General features: G+C 42.6%; 1 protein-coding gene across 1 annotated transcript in view; it reads left to right on the top strand.

Moving 5' to 3' along the window:
• Positions 1-18,324, top strand: part of thada (THADA armadillo repeat containing) — a 118,115-nt gene that overhangs the window by 54,425 nt on the left and 45,366 nt on the right. The window contains exon 29 of the mRNA XM_083988020.1: positions 4,937-5,105. Within this exon, the coding sequence (XP_083844146.1) occupies positions 4,937-5,105 (169 nt within the window). The remainder of the gene's footprint in view (positions 1-4,936; positions 5,106-18,324) is intronic.

The raw sequence follows: 18,324 nt of genomic DNA, 5'->3' as shown, positions 1-18,324 counted from the left end.
CAAGACAAACACCTGTGTATGTTATGTATGTATGCTTCAAAAAGTTAAGTTAATCACTTAAAGGTCCAGTGTGTAAAATGGTGACATCCAGCATTCAGATTCTAGATTGCTGCACTCACCCCTCCTGTCGGCAAAGTCACGGTGGTGACACTCTCTAAAGCAAGACCCTTGCTATATACAAAAATAATTATAAGGCTACAAAAACCAAAACAATTTTATTTTATAGCGATTATACACTTGTAAAAAATATATTCATGGGTAGTATATTCAGATTTTGCCAATAACCCTTGACAACTATTACAGACTGGACCTTTAATCCATAAACAGAAATGAGACTATTTGGAGTTTTGGTTAAAAAGTAGGATAGTGATGAGTGAGTGAAGAAAATGGATTACAATTATATCACCACTTAACTTCCTAACTTACCCACATTCTTCAATGACAGACTCTGATGCTTCGGCTTGTTTAGCTAACACGCTACAGTCTCTGCAGAGGAAACTACTCTCCCAGTCGTTCCAAATGAGCCCCAGATGAGTCTGGTCCACGCCAGTCAACAGTCTGTCTCCTGACCCCATGGGGGACAGCCCTGTTTCTAAAATTACACCCCTCCAAACTGTCATTTCCTTTTGCAAAAGTTTCAATGGGACAAATTAGCACAGATAGTTAACATGTGGGCCCCATATGGTGGCTGGCTGGGGGGGAGGGGTCGAAAGTGAGGGGGGGGGGGGGGGGGGGGGACATGGATTTTGGTCATTAGGCATGTTTGTGTGTGGATGTGTGAGTGTCAGTGAACACAAATTCACGTGTTCAGGCGTGTAGACCTCAGGAATGCAAGCTGTCTCTGTTTGATACAGGCTCTTTGGCTGCCTGTCTGGCTATAGGTGTGGGTGTGGGGGGCTGTGGGGGAGGGGGGCATGCTCTGAGCAGGTGGAAAAACATTTGTTGACAGTTGACTTGTTGCTCCAAACAGCCCTCTCTTTGTTCTAAGTCCATATAAACGTCTAGTCCCTTGTCTTTTTTATTTTTTATATCCTAAACACAATGATTGTAATTTGCAAGCAGTTAGCGTCTTGTTCCTCTGCCTCACTTTTACTGACTTTTTTCTGGACAGATCAGTTTGCATCTTTAAAACTTGTCTGGCCGTCCTTCATACCAAAGCCAAAAAAGCCAGCTTCCTTTTCATCTCTGCATACCACTGTAGTGATGGATAGGTGTTTCACATTTCTCTGGAGCCTTCTGCTGTACTTTCCACAGTGGAGCTGAGCCACTTGTTTGGCCTCCACAGCCCACTATACAGACCCCATAAACATCTCTCCGGCCCTTTGACTTTTGCTCTGCATGCGTGGATGTGAGTGTGTGTGTGTGTGCCTGTGCTATGTATTCAAGGCATGCTCCCTATACATGCGAAGACCCAGTTGTTGTCCTCAGCTGAGACGGTGCTGTGTGTTCCTCTCTGCTGTACACAGACATAATTACAGTTTTAACCCACAGCAACTGTAACTGACATGCCAATGATGGCCATCCATTTGTTACCCCTCTGTTAGACTCTGCTGTTTATTTCTCCTGAAGGCAACTTGGAAACTCAATTAAAGTTTTTAGGTGTTTCTGGTAGGGCTGCTTTTCTCCCGATTCGATTCTTCTACGATGTTTTGGATGGCGATTCGATTTAAATTGCGATTCTACGATATTGCCGATTCTCTCGATTTTTAGTCTGCATTTTTAACATTTATCTGCACACAAATACTGTAGAAGCCTATAAATTAACATACTCCATTATAAAGTGAACTTAAACCCTTTTCAAAACCTGTACTCTCTGTATGTAAAAAAAGGCTAACAAATGCACATTGCTGTGTGAAGCCCTTTGAGACAAACTGTATGTAAAATGGGCTACAGTATACAATAAGCTTGCCTTACCTTAGTAGTCCTACTTCTTCGGGGCTAGTGACTCAGTATGAGGAGATGATGTGACAGGCTTGGGCCAGCATGCTTAGGCCCCGTCCAGACGAATACACGGCTTCACCGAATCCGATCTTTTTCTTAATCGTTTTGAAAAAAATCTCCGTAAACACGGCATCGTTTTCAGAAATATCTGCGTCCACATGGATTCAGTGAAAACGACCCAAAACGCTGTAGTACATACTCAGGCGTGTGTGGAGCGGGTGTCGCTGTAGCGCTGCCACATATTAAGACAGCTGAAGAAGACGGGAAGTCCCCGCTGTAATTCAATAGAAGAAGTTCCCAGCTGTATTCAAACTCAAACATGGGATTAAATGTTGACAGAGAGTCGTGTCAGTCAGAGTAAATATGATGATCAGTGATGATTAAACAGGCGCGATTCAGCCGCAGCAGCGACGCGACGGCAGTCGGCCGTTGTTATTGTTACGTTAAGTCCATAGACTGTCAGTGTGCAGCAGCTGCTGCAGCGGTGTGTGTGTGTCTCAGGTTACAGGTAGAGCGGCGGGGGGCATGACATCATCGTTTCTGAAAAAATCCGTATTGGCCGTCCAGACGAAAACGCTTTTCAAATTTTCCCACTCTGGGACCCGTTTTCAAAAAATACCGTTTTCACCCCTGAAAACGCCGGATTCGTGTGGACGCGAGGCCAATCCGATAAAGTATTTATCCGGATTCGAAAAAAACGGATTCGTCTGGACGGGGCCTTAGTTTATTTCAGTAGTAGAAGAGAAGTGACAGAAATAGGGGGTTGTGTTTCACCTTCCAAGGTTTATCCGAGACTGGAAAGTAAACAACTATCATACTGTACAAATAGCTCCTTCAACGGCACAATGTATGAAACTTCAAAATGTCTGACTTTTTTGTGTCCAAGTGGTAGTTATCACCAGCAGCAGACAGCAGATAATTTTAAAGGTACATTGTGTAGGAATTACTCCCATCTAGTGTTGCGGTTGTATATCGCAAGCAACTCAATCGTATTTTTCATGCTGCATTCACGTGAAATTGGGCAGACGGACGACAGCCGCTACACTTGACAATATATCGTCATGGCAATGTCGTATTGTTTACGTGACCCACATTTTACCGGCTTTCTCTAAAGTTCTGTGACTAAAGTGACATCTGGTTTGTTACCGACAGCTGTCTGCCCAACTGCAGGTGAATGCAACATCAGTGTAACGCTCCATTCCTCCTCACTGCGTTACCGCGGTGACTTCTCACAGACGCCACCTCGACCTGAGCCGACAGCTCCGGTGTCTCCGCTGAGTTTCCGTGGTTTCCTACCGTCACGCTGCCACTGAACGTAAAAACATGGCGACACCACATGGCAGCCAGCACCGAGCTTACCCGCTCCATGTAGATATGAATGATATGAACGGCTAATTCAGAGCTGAGCGGAACACTTCAGTTTGTTGATGGGGTGATTACTGATTAATGAAAAACATACTTTTGAACCAAATAATTGATTTTCGTGAATAGATAACAGGAGAAGTTACACAATGTCCCTTTAAGTTATAGTGTGGAGTCAGAGAATATAGAATTTCTTGGGAATCATCTGGTTTGCAAACTTTGTTCTAAGGAAAGCTCATGAATACAGCAGCAATGTTAAGAAATGTAAAGAAGAACTTGTTGGATTTCCCTCTTGATTCAGTAGCAGGCACTCTTACTCTGCCCCTCACCATCTATCTCCCTGTCTCATTCAGGTCTTGGTCATGTCCTTCCCTCATATTAGCGGTGGCGGTGTTATGACACTGGAGATGGAAAGACTATCAGCTTGTAAACAAGGTTAATTTTAGCCCGCTCTCAGGGTGACTGGCCACATTCCCCATCGCCAGCGAATACTGTAAATGACCATGTGTGTGATACAGACATCTTTGTGTCGGTCATCTGCTGCCTTGTTAAGCTGTTAAGGTTCAAGGTTTTTGCCAGACGGAGTGAGGGAGGAAGACGGCCATGTTACGTAACATACGCTTTAAAAATAGCAACCAACTGTTTGAAAGTGAATAAAGCATGGCTCATGATTCCTAACTCCAGAATTTATTCATAACATCATGTGAGTGGAGAACAAAATAATCATGGAAAAGAATGATGCTAATCAGCAGAGTAATTACAGTATATTAGTTTTCATAACAAAGTTACAGAGGTGAAATAAATTGAACTCAACATACAATAACAATCCATGACTTGTGATAATGGGTAACCTTATTACTTCCTCCACTGACTCAATGCTCATGTTATGTAATGAAAGACCAAAAGGTTATGGTTATTGACGTCAGCAACGCCTCTTTTTTCTCCGTAAACTTCGCAAACTTCAGGTTCATCAAACAATACTCTCTGCTTTCTACAAATGCTTCATTGAATCCATCCTCACATTCAACATAACAGCCTGGTTTGGTTCACTCAGCATCACCCACCCAAACAGTCTAAACAAAATAGTCAAACTCAGCAATAAAATCATAGGTCAGGAACAGGAGCCACTCATCAACATCTACAATACTCAGGTCAAGAAAAAAGGCACACAGATTGCCACAGACACAATACACACACACACACACACACACTACATAGCAACTACAGCCTACTACCATCAGCACGCAGATACAGGTCACTCCCTCCAGATTCATTCCCACCTCAATCCGACCTCTAAACACCTAACTCCCACCATAACTTTTTCCTTTTCAATTAACCTGTTTTTAACTAATTTCTATCTTTGTATGTGTCTTTTTAACCTTTGCTGCGAGTACTTGTACTTATGTGTGGTTGTAGGAATGTTTATTATTATTATTGTGTTCGGTATGTCTGTGGTATGTAGGGATGTGTGGATTGTTGTATTGTACCTGCACTTTTTATGTCCTTCCGCAACGAAGTTCCTAACGGAATAATAAAGTACTTTTGAATTTGAATTTGAATTGTAGCAGTGTAGCCATGATTGTAATAACTGTCAGTCACAGTAATGTTTCCTATATACATGTGTATTCCGCAGATGCGGCCGTTCTGCGGTGTATAGGACCAGGGAGATGGCGGCCCGGGCCCTCGTCCCCTTCGTGCTGGTCACTCAGGTCCCGTCCACAGTGCACTCTTTACTGCAGGAGCTGCCCTCGGAGCCAGGACCCGGAATCCTACACAACCACATCCATGGGACTTTGTTGCAGGTCTGAACTCACATGCGTCAACATGAAACAAAAACACTGACAGGGGTTGCATTGCGATGATGTGCTTTGAATGTATTGTCCTACAAAATGATCATGTGACAGTACATGTTGAAACTCAACATGAATCAGGTGTGAGGGATTTATGATATATTAGGAAATGTCAGCATCTCCAGTTTCATGAAGCATTTTTCATAAAGTCATTTTTTCTTATAAAATACTTGGAGCTACATTTCTTGTATGAAAAGGGAATTAAGAATATTTTTAAACTCAAGACATGATAGTATTTCCACTTGTTTTCATAAGATATCCTCCACACAGAGTTTATTGTCTTCTGCAGATACACTGGGGGTAAAACAACATTTTTGTTGGTTTGTCCCGAAGGAAGAAAACACACATGTTGAATCAAGTCATTATCAGAGAGTTTTTGTGTAGTCTGGTCCCGACATCAACTACAAACACACGTTCCAGGGGCTTGTTTATGAGATGCATTTCTAAGCTATTTCTATCTATTACCACCATGATCTGTTTTTATGATGCACATGGCCTGAGTCAGTCAACAACAGCAGGCTGAGAAACTCCATCAGCTCTTCATCTAACACCTCACTGTGGCTGCTCCTACCATTTCTATTTCTATCTACAATATTACAAACTGATCGACTGGCAGAAAGTGATGGAAATGAACACTGTCATGTTGTGTTCTTCTGCCTTTTCTGTCACTCCCTCACAGTAGTAGTCTGGTGTAAATAGGTAAATCTTTATATGTGAAGCTGCAGCAGATGGAAATGTTAGGTTTGTATGAGCAGGAACATGATAGATCATTTCTCTGAGAATGTTTTCCACAGTGCATGATAATGAAAATACTGCAATACGTCCATTAATGAGCCAATGGCTAATCACCTTTGTGTTACCTCATTCTTACATTTCTCATCCTACCATTATTATCAATATTATAAGTTGCAATTCAAAATTAATGTTTATTTAATTAATTGTATATTCGGTAATAATCTCTGACTGTTAGGAAATTGTCCATCTGTATTAGGGGTGTACAGCCTGTGCACGATTTGTATTCGGATTGGAATTCAGGCCTTTAAAAAAAACGTAGGATTCGGATTCGGGAAGAAACTGGAAGTGGCACTGACTTCAGCCGAGCCAGCTGGCTAACTTCCGCTTTAGCTCTCGGCTAACTAGAACGGGAATAAAATAGTTTAATCGTGCGGCTCTTCTAGACTTTCCAAACGTAATTGGACTGAATGGATCAAATTCTGGTAGAGAAACGAGTCGTTATGTGGGGGTTGTGACACTCAAAAAAAATTATCCACCGTTTTATAGCCGCTTCTTTTCCCATTATTGTCTATGAGAAAAATGCTAAGTTGGAAGTATCGGTGAGCACTTCCTGTCTACTGTAATGCAATGCATGCAGGGAGTTGCTGTTTCTTAGCAATCCTAACATGAACTAGACACAAATGAAACAGGGTGACTCCTGTCGCAGCAGCCGGCAGTGTTGCCTGCTCGTGTTTGGCACTCTACTCGTGTTGAGGCACACCAACGTTAAGGTGCATTAGCGCCACCTACTGTGTTGGAGTGTGAACCAGAATCACCTGGTTCTGTGCTGTTGCTGATCCAAACGTTTCTTTTTCTTTAGAAAAAAGCTCCCGAGTAATGAGGAGAAACTTCAGACAGCAAAACTATTCGGGATCAGAGCATTACTTGTGTACAGTACTTCCAAATACGTATTCGGGTTCGGGTACACCCCTAATCTGTATCTCCAGGATGTAAAGCTTTCCCAGCTGCTAGAATCAGCTCTGTACTGGTTTTAGTGTAGTGAATGTAGTAGTCGTGTAGTTTCACATCTTGGACATCTTCACAACTGGTTTTCAGAGACTTTATCTCTAATATAAAATCCTTCCAAAGCAGTTATTGGAAATATGCCCAATAATTTAACCCTCACAATTTACAAGTACACAACACACACACACACATCCTCATGTCAGTCCCACACACAGAGCCTATCCAGACAAGGCGGTTATCGCAGGGTAAATACCAGTGTTCAGTTCTGTCATCACACTCTGACAAACACAACCAAACAGTCTGCTGGTAATATCAACACACCCAGAGGAAAAAGGGGGGATGGGGGGTTTCCCCGGCCTTTTATTGAACAACGCTGCCGGGGTCAGTGAGAGAGAGCTGGGAGCACGGAGCGGTAGGACCCAGGCAGAGGAACCAGAGCTGCACCATCTCCTCAGAGTTTGATGGAGCACTTGTGGTTTGATTTGAGTCTGGACTGCAGGGAGGTCCTGCTGCAGGATGAAGGAAGGCATTCTGAGGAGGCGAGTGGGAGGGAAAGTCGGCCTCTTAACGGCTTAGAGGAGATTTCAGGAGGAGAATGGATCTTAGTTTTTTTTTTTTTCCCTGTCATGGACGCAATGTGTGGAGCTTCCCCAGATGTCTCCTGATCCGCTTCTGCCTCGGTCTCTTCTTGTCCATCCCCGTCTATTTCCTCTGCACCTCTGTTTCTCTGCTTTCTGTCTCTCCTTTTACAATCTCTTCCTCCATCTCTCCCGTCTCCTGTTCTATTTGCTCTCAGCTGTCGTTCTGTCTTTACGTCTGTCCCACAGAATCAGATATGTCTCTTGTTCTGTGTCTCTTGGAATAGAATGTAATGAATGAAGCAGTCCTGTCAGGTGTCATGTGTGCCCCGTACCATAGCAGCATTGGAGATGCAACAAGATCCAGAAACTACTTCGATAAATAAAGATAAATTGACCTGTCATATAGGACACAGAAAATCAGTAAATCCTACTTGGGAAGCTTGAACCAGATGTACCAGAATGTAGATGATTAAAATGATAAATGAATGACCACAAACGTATATGTTTGCATGTTTTACTAGTGATTAAATGATTATTCCACCATTAATATCAACTAAAACAGGGCTGATGACTGTTTGTTTTTGCAGCATGGGACATATAGCCGCACCAATAGGAGTCTTTGAATTGAACTCGGCATTCCTCCAAGCTCATAAGAAATGCATCTTTGTAGTTAGTTGTAAGTCTTTTTTTAACCATCAAGAGGAGAGAATAGAGACGAACAAAACATCACACTCACACAGTCACAAAAATGTCTGTATGTGATGGAGCACAGATGATGTCTGCAGCCGTCCTGAGACATTTCATTTCCTTTTTCCTTCCACCAGAAAGTACTCCAGACCATTAAACCTCACACACTGTTCAGCTTCACTGGACATCTGACTACAATCTCTCATATGACGGGCGTGGGCGACACCGGAAGGTCGGTGGTTTGATTCCCAGCTCCACCAGTCAACATGGCAAAGTGTCCTTGGGAAAGACACTGAAGCCACACTTGTCCCCCGATGTGTGCATTGGATGTATGAATGTGTGAATGTGTAGCTTTCAAGTACTGTGTAAAGCACTTTGAGTTGTCCTAGAGACTAGAAAAGCGCTTTATACTGTAAGTGCAAGTCCATTTACCATTTGTTCCAATACTGAATTGGTGACGCTGATCTTGGTGCCAACCCTGTGACTGGTGACTGACATGTAGATTTCCTGTGCCACCAGGGTGAAGATTTGTGTGAAACATACAGTAATACAGTGGCAAGAAAACGCATGCGAACCCTTTGGAATGTCTTAGTTTTCTGTATTAACTGGTCATTAATGTGATCTGGGGCCGTATTCACAAAGCCTTTTATCTTACCGCTAGGAGTGCTCCTAACTCGCACTAAAAGTTTTTACGTAGGAGTTTTTTCTTTAAAGCTATTCACAAAGCCGCTGAGACCTACTCTTACTAAGGATAAATCACTAAGAGCAAACTAAGAGTCACGCCCCTGGTGACGCCCCGTTGCTATGGATTACGTTAATTCTTGTGCACGAATTCGAGGCGCTCAACACGGTGATTGGTTGTTGAGTGCCGGCGGCGCCTCCCCTCCCCTCCCCTCCCTCCTCCTTCTCCTCCTCCTCGCCGCCGGCCGCTTTTTTTTTTTGCCGTCAGGTCCGACGGGGCTTTTTAGACTGCTTCGAGTCCAAACCACTCTCTCTGCTGCCGAGTTGGGCTCTGAACTTTCTGTCTTTCTCTCTGCCATCTGCATCTTTCTGCTACAGTTTTTGTCGCGTCTCACTTTCTGCAGTGTGACGCTGTGCAAATGCAATGAGGGTCAGTGCGCACACTCGCAAAGCAGCCGCTGGTTTTTTTTCTTCCCACATTTTAATATTAATTTTCACATTCGTTGACAGCCCTATATGGTGATCATAATAATGATGAGAAAAGAAAATGCATTACCCACATTTGTGGCCTATAGAAGGATTTGAACCCAGACTAACAATAAGTTTAGTTTACTGGGGGAGCAGCCTTATCACATGAGCTATTACTACTAACAGATGTGTGTGTCTAGCGCACCCACCAACTTTTTAAAAATATTTTTGGCTCACATCAGCATGACTGCATCGCAGCAGTCGCAGTTACCTCGGTCCGACCGTTGTGACGCCTATATTGGACATTTCGTCACCGTCACTACTCCCGTTTTATAGCGAAAATGTTGTAGATGAAAAAAAACACAGACAAAAAGGCACGTTGGGCATCAAAGGGCAAAGGGGCAGGTGCTCCAGCACCCCCCTCTGCAGCAATTCGCAGTCCTCCATACATTTGCCTGGCTGCAGCCATTTGCGATTCTTTGTGAATAGGTCTTACTGAGTTAGGAGTCCTCACGAGGACTTTTAAGCTCTCCCAGACTTAGGAGCTACTTTTAGGCATAAAATACTTTGTGAATTACTCTTATTTTAAAAAACTAGGAGTCCTAAATTTAAGACTGACACGCCCACTTTTTTTTAGGAGTTGCTCCTAAATTCGGCCCTTAGGAGCTACTTTTAACCTTAAGATTCTTTGTGAATACGGCCCCTGATCTACATCTAAGTCACAAGTATAAACAAACACAATGTGCTTAACCTAATACTACACAAACAATTATAATATTCCATGTCTTTATTGAACATTTCCATTAAACATTCACAGTGCAGGTGGAAAAAGTCAGTGAACCCTTGGATTTAATTAATAAGTGGTTGAATCTCAACCAAACGTTTCCTGTAGCTGCAGATCACAACTGATCAACACTCAGGATGAATTCTGGACCGTTGGTCCTGACAGAACTGCTTCAGCTCAGCCATGTTATTATAGGATATCTGATGTGAACAGCTCTCTGGAGGTCATTCCACAGCATCCCTATTGGATTCAGGTCTGGGCTCTGAGTTGGGCCGCTCCCAAAGGTGGAGTTTCTTTTGTTGCTACTCTAGATGATCTAGATAGTGGATTTACTTCAATGTTTAGGTTCATTGTCCTGCTGCATCACACAACTTCTACTGAGTTTCAGCTGGTGGAGCCCTGACATTATCCTGTAGGAAGCTGGATAAACTCTGGATGAGGTCAAACTGTCCAGGCCCTGAGGCAGCAAAGCCCCAAACCATGATGCTCCTCCACCGTACTTCACCTTTGACATGATGGTTATATACTAATATGCAGCACCATTTTTACACCATATGTACAAAAAATACTAAACATGAAATCTTAGTTTCATCAGTCCACAAAACATTTCGTTGTGGAGTGGCAAACTTCAGGCCTGCAATGGAACGCAAAGCAATTAATGCAGGAAAATAGGAAATTCCAATTTGTTCACATACTTATGAGTTTAGACAAACACGCAAACAGCAACAGGACTGGTTGGTGGAATCCTAGAACCACCAACTGACCGGCATCCTGAGAGTTTGTCTATATCTTCCTGCAGCATCTGTAACCAGGCTATAGATAGCAGGTGTGTAAGGAAACTGGGTGGGGGTATTATGTAGATGATGGGGGCAGATATTTAAGGCGTGTTCAGCTGTGGGAAGAGGGTAGGAGCGTCACAGCAGGAGCTGGAGCTGTGTATGCAGGTGAAGCGGTCTAAACATAGCAGAGGAGTGATAGAGGTCTGCAGCGTACGTGTGGAGGGAAGCGTCACACATGGCTGCTGATGGGGCAGATAGCGGCTGTGTGTGTACAATCATCTGCACGTATGTGTATAAGAGGTCGAGATGTTTAGGCTTCAGTATAATGAACGAGAGAAAAGAGTGTGTGTGTTTCATTGTGTGTTTGAACATGAACACTACATACTGGTTGTGTTTACACTGAGATGATGAGGACGGAGTGTTTAGCCCCGGATGATACTTAAAGGGATAGTTCAACATTTTGGCAAATTGGCCCATTGCCATAATCGTTATAGTTACAGCTGTAGGTTTGTTACCTTTATTTGTCGGTGCAAGCTGTTTTTAGAACGGCGGAGCAGAGCCGCGAGCTGCTCAGAGCTACGCTACAGAGGCTCATGGGATTTCTTGGTTTCCCTCATCAAACTCATCAAATACACAATCCAACAACTCCAAAACGCTCTGGTGGACAAGTTGTGAGCTGCACATTCACCACGCTATGAGATAATAACAGAACGTTACGAGACTGCGTTGTTTTAGAGGTAAATACATGCAAAACCACTGATGCGTGTTGCCTTCAGGGACAGTATTTCAGCAAGCAGTCTTTGCATTTGCCTTGAAAACAACTCTGTCTGGTAACGCTCTGTTATTATCTCATAGCATGGTAAATGTGCAGGTCACAACTTGTCCACCAGAGCGTTTTGGAGTTGTTGGATTGTGTATTTGATGAGTTTGATGAGGGAAACCAAGAAATCCCATTAGCCTCTGTAGCGTAGCTCTGAGCAGCTCGCCACTCTGCTCCACTGTTCTAAAAACAGCTTGCACCAACAAATAAAGGTAATGAACCTACTGCTATGAGTATAGGCAATGTGCCAATTTGCCAAAATGTTGAACTGTCCCTTTAATGTAGTACAGTGTATGTATATATGTAATAGCCGTGTGTGTGTGTGTGTGTGTGTGTGTGTGTAACAGGTAGCAGATGTTTCTGCTGGAAGGAGAAATGACTTCCTCTGTTATCTGCAAAGAGCAACTGTTAGTGGGCAGAGCACAGAGCTGGGAACCATCAGAGTGACTGATGCAGACTGAGACTGTACCACCCTGACTTTCTCACACACAGTGAAGAAGTCCAGTAGCACACCCAAGAAAATGTTTCAGTCAACCTCCACTGGATTTTAATTTATTGCAAACTCCTCTCTGTCATTGTGAACAGAGATTTGAGTCATAGCTGAATTGAAGAGTGTGAGTAAAACCCTTATTCCTGACCAACGCACACCCAGAATGTAGTGAAATATGGATTCACTTTTTCACATTTGCCCTATTTTTACTTTGCCCAATGGGTGGTATGGTATGCATGTAAATTTTGTTATAAATCTATTGGTATATTCTTATCATTTTTTATTTTGTATGTTTGCATGACCCGATCCAACCCTGGATAAGAGGAGGAAGATGGATGGATTAGTTCGCATGATTGATGTCTCTCAGGATTTTTTTCCCCAACTCTTTTTTATTGATTTTCCTCATTTTGAACATAAAACTTATCAGACACTACAGACACCATACACATTTACATGTACATGTTTACATAAAAACATACACATACATTTAAGTTGTATTAACTTATGTATCTCAGAATGAAAAATAGACAGATGAAGGGGATTAATTAAAAAAAAGAAAGAAAGAATAAAGATTATACATATATATGTACCCAAACATGTATACAAAAAAACAACAAAAAAAACTAAACAGAGACAGGAATAAAAATAATAATAAAATAAAAGTTCTTTCCTTCTATTAAGATTACTTGTATAACTTGCCCTCAGACTATGTGTTCTGGTTAAAATAATCAATAAACGGTTGCCAAATTCTACAGAACTTTCTTTCCTGATTTTTCAGTAAGAATCTGATTTTCTCCAGCTCTAAATGCCTCAAAACATCTGTCATAAGATTTGAATAAGTTGTGGCTGCCTTTTGTTTCCAATTAAGTACTGTAAGATCAATCTTGGCGCAAGTAGGCTGACGATGTGTCTCAGGCTTGATCCATTCTTGTTGTTCACATAAAGCCAACTAAGTGAAAGCAGACAATTTGGGGGGTCGAAAATCATATTCCTGTCTGAAGAAATTGTGACAGAAGAAAGCCTGAGGCCTCAGCTTCACTCCAGTTGGTACATGAAACCAACTTCAGAGTTATGTTTTTGTCAATTCTTTCATGGCTTTCAGAATGTATTGCTGCTCTTTTTGTTGCATCACCTCTTGCCGTCGTCTTCCTCTGCTGTGGTTTAGTGTTCCCTGACTGGAGAATCAGCACCACCAGCTTTATTTCACTGACTTTACTCCTGATATCCACATACTGTAGCTGTAGGAAATGGAAAGAGGACATGGCAGACTAGGAGTCAAAGACATGTGTACACACTCTGGATCAGCTCAATTAAACTCTTTATCTAACTAACTAACTTTAAACACAGTGAAAATTTGAGTAAGTTAATGCTGGTTTGCCATTTGAATTTTGTCTAATCATCATAATCAAATAAGACTCAGAGATGAATGACAGGACGACAGCAGCCTGGTTTGTCCTCTGAGTGGCCTCCTCAGCAAGGACCTACTCTGTGAGAAAACATCTTAAAACACATTGGAATCACTTCCCTCACTCCAACATCCAAACCTCTTGGGGAACCAGAACGGCCTAATCAGCCTGTTGGACAGACCGGCACTAAACCAACCCGACACGCGCCAACAACAGCCGTAGGGCTCAAAGCCTGCTACAGGTATTAAACCTGCGGCTTGTGGTGGTTTGAGGAGGGTCAGCTTGGCAGATGTAATCCTTTGTGTATTTCCACAACAGAAGTTAAATGAGAGAGAGACTGAGAAGAGAAAGAGCCTTGAGAATTAGGATTATTGCTGTTCCTCTGGCAGCGGTGATGTCGGTGTTGTTTTCCCCACATGCATTCTTTTCCCGCCATCTTCCAGCTATTTTCCTTTGGTCCGCTGGTCACGCCTGCTGCCTCTGGCCAGTGGTCTGCCTCGGCGCTCTGAGAAAACCTAAAGCGTCGAACCAGTGAATTCCTGAAAAGCCTTCATATCAAAAGCCTTCTTTTAATACCACAGAGGACTGATCTGATCAGGACAGAATCCCAGCTGCTTGATTCTGGTCTCAGACATTAACCCTCTGCAGTGTGATAATAATCACTGATCAATAGTAACACAACTTCAGGGTCACCCACTCTGTGTAATGGAGATTTATAGACCGAATCGCCTTGTTGTTTACATTCTACTTCCGGGTAGAAAACCAGCACGTAATTTGAATGAGATCAATAGTAACGAACGAGAGTTTAGATCATATGTTTCACGCTCTATCACCGTTTAGACACATCTGAAATGATTGAAGAAACATTACTATTTATGTGTGTGTGTTTTGTGTTGCTATGTGTTGTATTTATTCAGTTGGGGGGAATCACGGTGTCTAGAAAGCATCAGTGGCTGCAGCTACAGGGACAGCTAACGGCGGTAGCTAAGCTAACATCAGGACGTCAACTGTTAAAACCCTCCCGTTGTCGGACACGACATGAAACTACTCCAGTTAGCTCAGTCATGTTGTAACTAAGATATCCGCTGGAGAAAATATTTTTTCATGGACCGTTTATTGAGTCACTGAGTTATTAAAGTTAAACAGCTAACTGTTAGCCAGGCTAATCTATGATAAACATGACTAATTACAAAAATGTGCACACATAAATAGTAATGTTTGTCTAATCATTGGTTTTATAGACTTTACAAACATCAGATTAGTCTAAACGGTGATATAGTAACATGAAAGATTAGATATATATAGCGAAACTCTCGTCCATCACTATTGTTCTCATGCTGGTTTTCTACCCGGAAGTAGTTGTAAACAACAAGGCGATTCGTCCTATACATTGTTGTCCTCTGACATCTGTTGTGACATATGGGCTTCTCCATATTCTCACCTCATTATCTTGCCATTCATTCTCAGCCTGAATGAATTATTATTAAGATCAAAATAGAAAATTATCAATCTGATTTGAACATTTGAAACCCTTGTTCCACCAAATCTTGCCAGACCATTGCAGCTTCTCTTCAATGTCAAGAAACCCAAAAAACTAAATTCATTTATCTCACTATGGGATGTCCCCAGGGTTTTCAACCACATTTCACAGTGGAAATCACAGAGTCTGCTTCTAGGCCGAGGTCACATGATGAACTGAGCCAACTCTATCCTTTATCCTATAATAAAGAATGTCATTATTTTATAAAATGAATATTCAACTTTTTTTTTTTTTACTTTTAAAGTAACTATTGAAAATGGAGCCAAATATCCCGATTAGAATTGGTTAAGATGTCCAAACCCAATGGAAACGCTCCATAGAAACAGCTCAATCAGAATAAACTTAAACCGAAAGAAATGAAAATTGTGTCATGTCAGCAGTGAAACTGAATGTTGTCTGGTTCCGTTCTTTCTGCGCATGCTCCATGCCAACGTAAATGTGTAGTGATGACGTTTCTTCACTTGCAAATGTTTGAATGTCAAAACTGAGTCAAAACTATGAACAGCTACTGAGCTGATCAGACCAATGAATGAACCATTGAATTCAATCAGAAAGAGGAAAAAATGTCCAGGCATGTAAACCCACCAAAATGATATATGGTCAAGATCATATACAGTAGTAGGCTGCTGGTGATGCACTGGGTTTAAACTGTTAAAGTGAGAGTGACTGTAGACGGCTGAGGTCATATTTCACCGTGGTCAGAGGTTAAGCTTGTTTTCTCAGTGTCGATGCAGTTGAACATGTTGTCTAATGTTGCAGTAGTGAACACCTGGTTTACATGGTCAACACTGTAAAGAGTCAACTCCGCAAATTCAGTTCAAGTTTTCAGGAGAGGAGATGAAGAGAGAGAACTGACCCCTGTTGTTGTAGAGGCTCACAGTTCATCTGTTTCAGGTGACACAAGCACTTTTTTGGATTTTCAGTCTCACACACAAGTTCAAGTTCAAGTCAAGTTTAACTTTATTATCCTCGAAGAGGAAATTCATGTGGTCATTGCACAGTCCATGTCATATAGATAAAAACGAAATCGGGATAAATAAATACATACATACAAGCATTAAAAAGGAAGGATACAAACAGGCATACATAAGGATATCAGCAGGTCAGTTCAACATTATCTGCTGTTGAGCAGTCTAATTTCTGTTGGCACGAAGGATTTGCCATATCTCACAGTTCTGATTTGTTGCTGGAGGATTCTGCCCCCTGGCCTGCCACTCCTTCTGAACCTTAGATGGAGAGGGTGTGTGTGATCATTCAGGATCTGATCAGCCTTTTTAAAGATCAGCTCCATGTACAGTTGGGCTGCCGATGCCTGATCGATCCCGATGATCTTACTCGCTGTCTTAATCATACGTTGTTTGGCTTGATCCTGAGCACGCATATTTCCAAAAGTACAGAGGAGGCCAAAGGTCAGAACGCTCTGCAGGACAGTTTTATAGAACATTTGGAGGATACGTCGATCTATCCTGAAATAGGAAGAGCAGCCTCTGCTGTAGCTTCCTGGACTTGTTGCGAGATCATTGAATTTAAGTTGGTTATCTATTTCAACTCCTAAGTATTTATAGGTTGAGACCCTCTGGATTTGCTCACCATTCATGTTAGGGGTGGGGGAAAATTATCTTTCTTTTACTAAAATCAATTACCATCTCTTTGGTCTTTTTGGCGTTGACCTCCAGGAAGTGGTCTGAGCACCACTGAATAAAACTCTCTATCTCCCTGTTAAAACCCTCCACAGATGCTCTTTTAGATTTAAAAAATTCCGACTAAGGCTGTATCATCTGCATATTAAAAAAACGTATGCTCAGAAGAAGCTGCTTGACAATTATTTGTATATAAAGTATGTAACACTGGGGACAAAACACACCGTTGAGGAGCACCGGTGTTGATGATCTTTGGTGCTGAGAGAGCTGAATTGAACCTCACTCGCTGACTACGATTGACACACACACACACACACACACATACACGGGATGCCCAGTGCTCATGCATGCCAACACAAAAATACATACCTCACTCTGGACATAATGGAAATAACAAGCAGCTCTCTGGGGGCCCTTTGGGCTGCACTTGATGAAGTAGTAACACAGACATACACACCACTAAATGACTTGGTTGTCACACCCATGTGCATATGAGTCCATATGGAAGCTTTGTTTGGGTAAGAATGCAGCTATATGGAGTGAGAGAATGTGTTTATGTCTTTTATATTTAGCCTTTAGTCTTTATAGGGATCTCTGGGCCTAATTGGGTGCGTCCACACTATCTGCTTTTATGTGAATGTCGATTTATATGTTTCTTTGTGCTTGTGTTTTACTGGACTGAGCCACGAATTGACGTGCAATTATTTGCACTTGTGCTTGCTGTGTGTTTGTGTGCGCCTGTATGTGCGTGCGGGCATGTGTGTGTGTGTGCGCGTGCTGCCGTGTGTGGTCAGTCTGAGGTTGTGGCAGTGGGAGGAACGGCAGGGCAGGCTGATAACAGAGTCTGAAAGGACCTCACATCCACCACTACTATTTTTACTGGGCTCCAAAAGAGGAGTAAGGCTTGTTGCAACAGAGAAACACACATGCACGCACACACACGGACACGCGCACACACACACGGACACGCGCACACACACACACACACACACACACGAGAACACACAGGCCATTAAGCGGCTCACTAGAGAACAAGATGTACAAATAGGCTTTAATATTTCTCATATTTTGCAATGATGTTTTTTCCCCTCAAGAAAGTTCATGGGTAGATTGCCACAACAGATATGTATTATAAAGTATATCAGGGAATTAAAGGTACATTGTGTAGGAATTACTCCCATCTAGCGTAGCGGTTGTATATCGCAAGCAACTCAATCGTATTTTTCGCGCTGCATTCACGTGAAATTGGGCAGACGGCAGACAGCCGCTGCAGGTAACGGCATAAACAAGCCTCTATGCAAACAAGTGGTCCGTCAGCACGAGGCAAAACAATACACGTGACAATATGTTGTCATGGCGATGTCGTATTGTTTACCTGACCCACGTTTTACCGGCTTTCTCTCCACTTCTGTGACTAAAATGACATCTGGGATGTTACCGATGGCCGTCTGCCTGACTGCAGGTGAATGCAGCATCAGTGTAACGCTCCATTCCTCCTCACTGCGTTACCGCGGTGACTATTCACAGAGGCCACCTCAACCTGAGCCGACAGCTC

This window comes from Trachurus trachurus (assembly GCF_905171665.1).
Source record: "Trachurus trachurus genome assembly, chromosome: 15".
NCBI classification, from domain to species: Eukaryota; Metazoa; Chordata; class Actinopteri; order Carangiformes; family Carangidae; genus Trachurus; species Trachurus trachurus.
The sequence above is the reverse complement of the archived record's forward strand: the minus strand, read 5'-3'. Positions and strand labels throughout refer to the sequence as shown.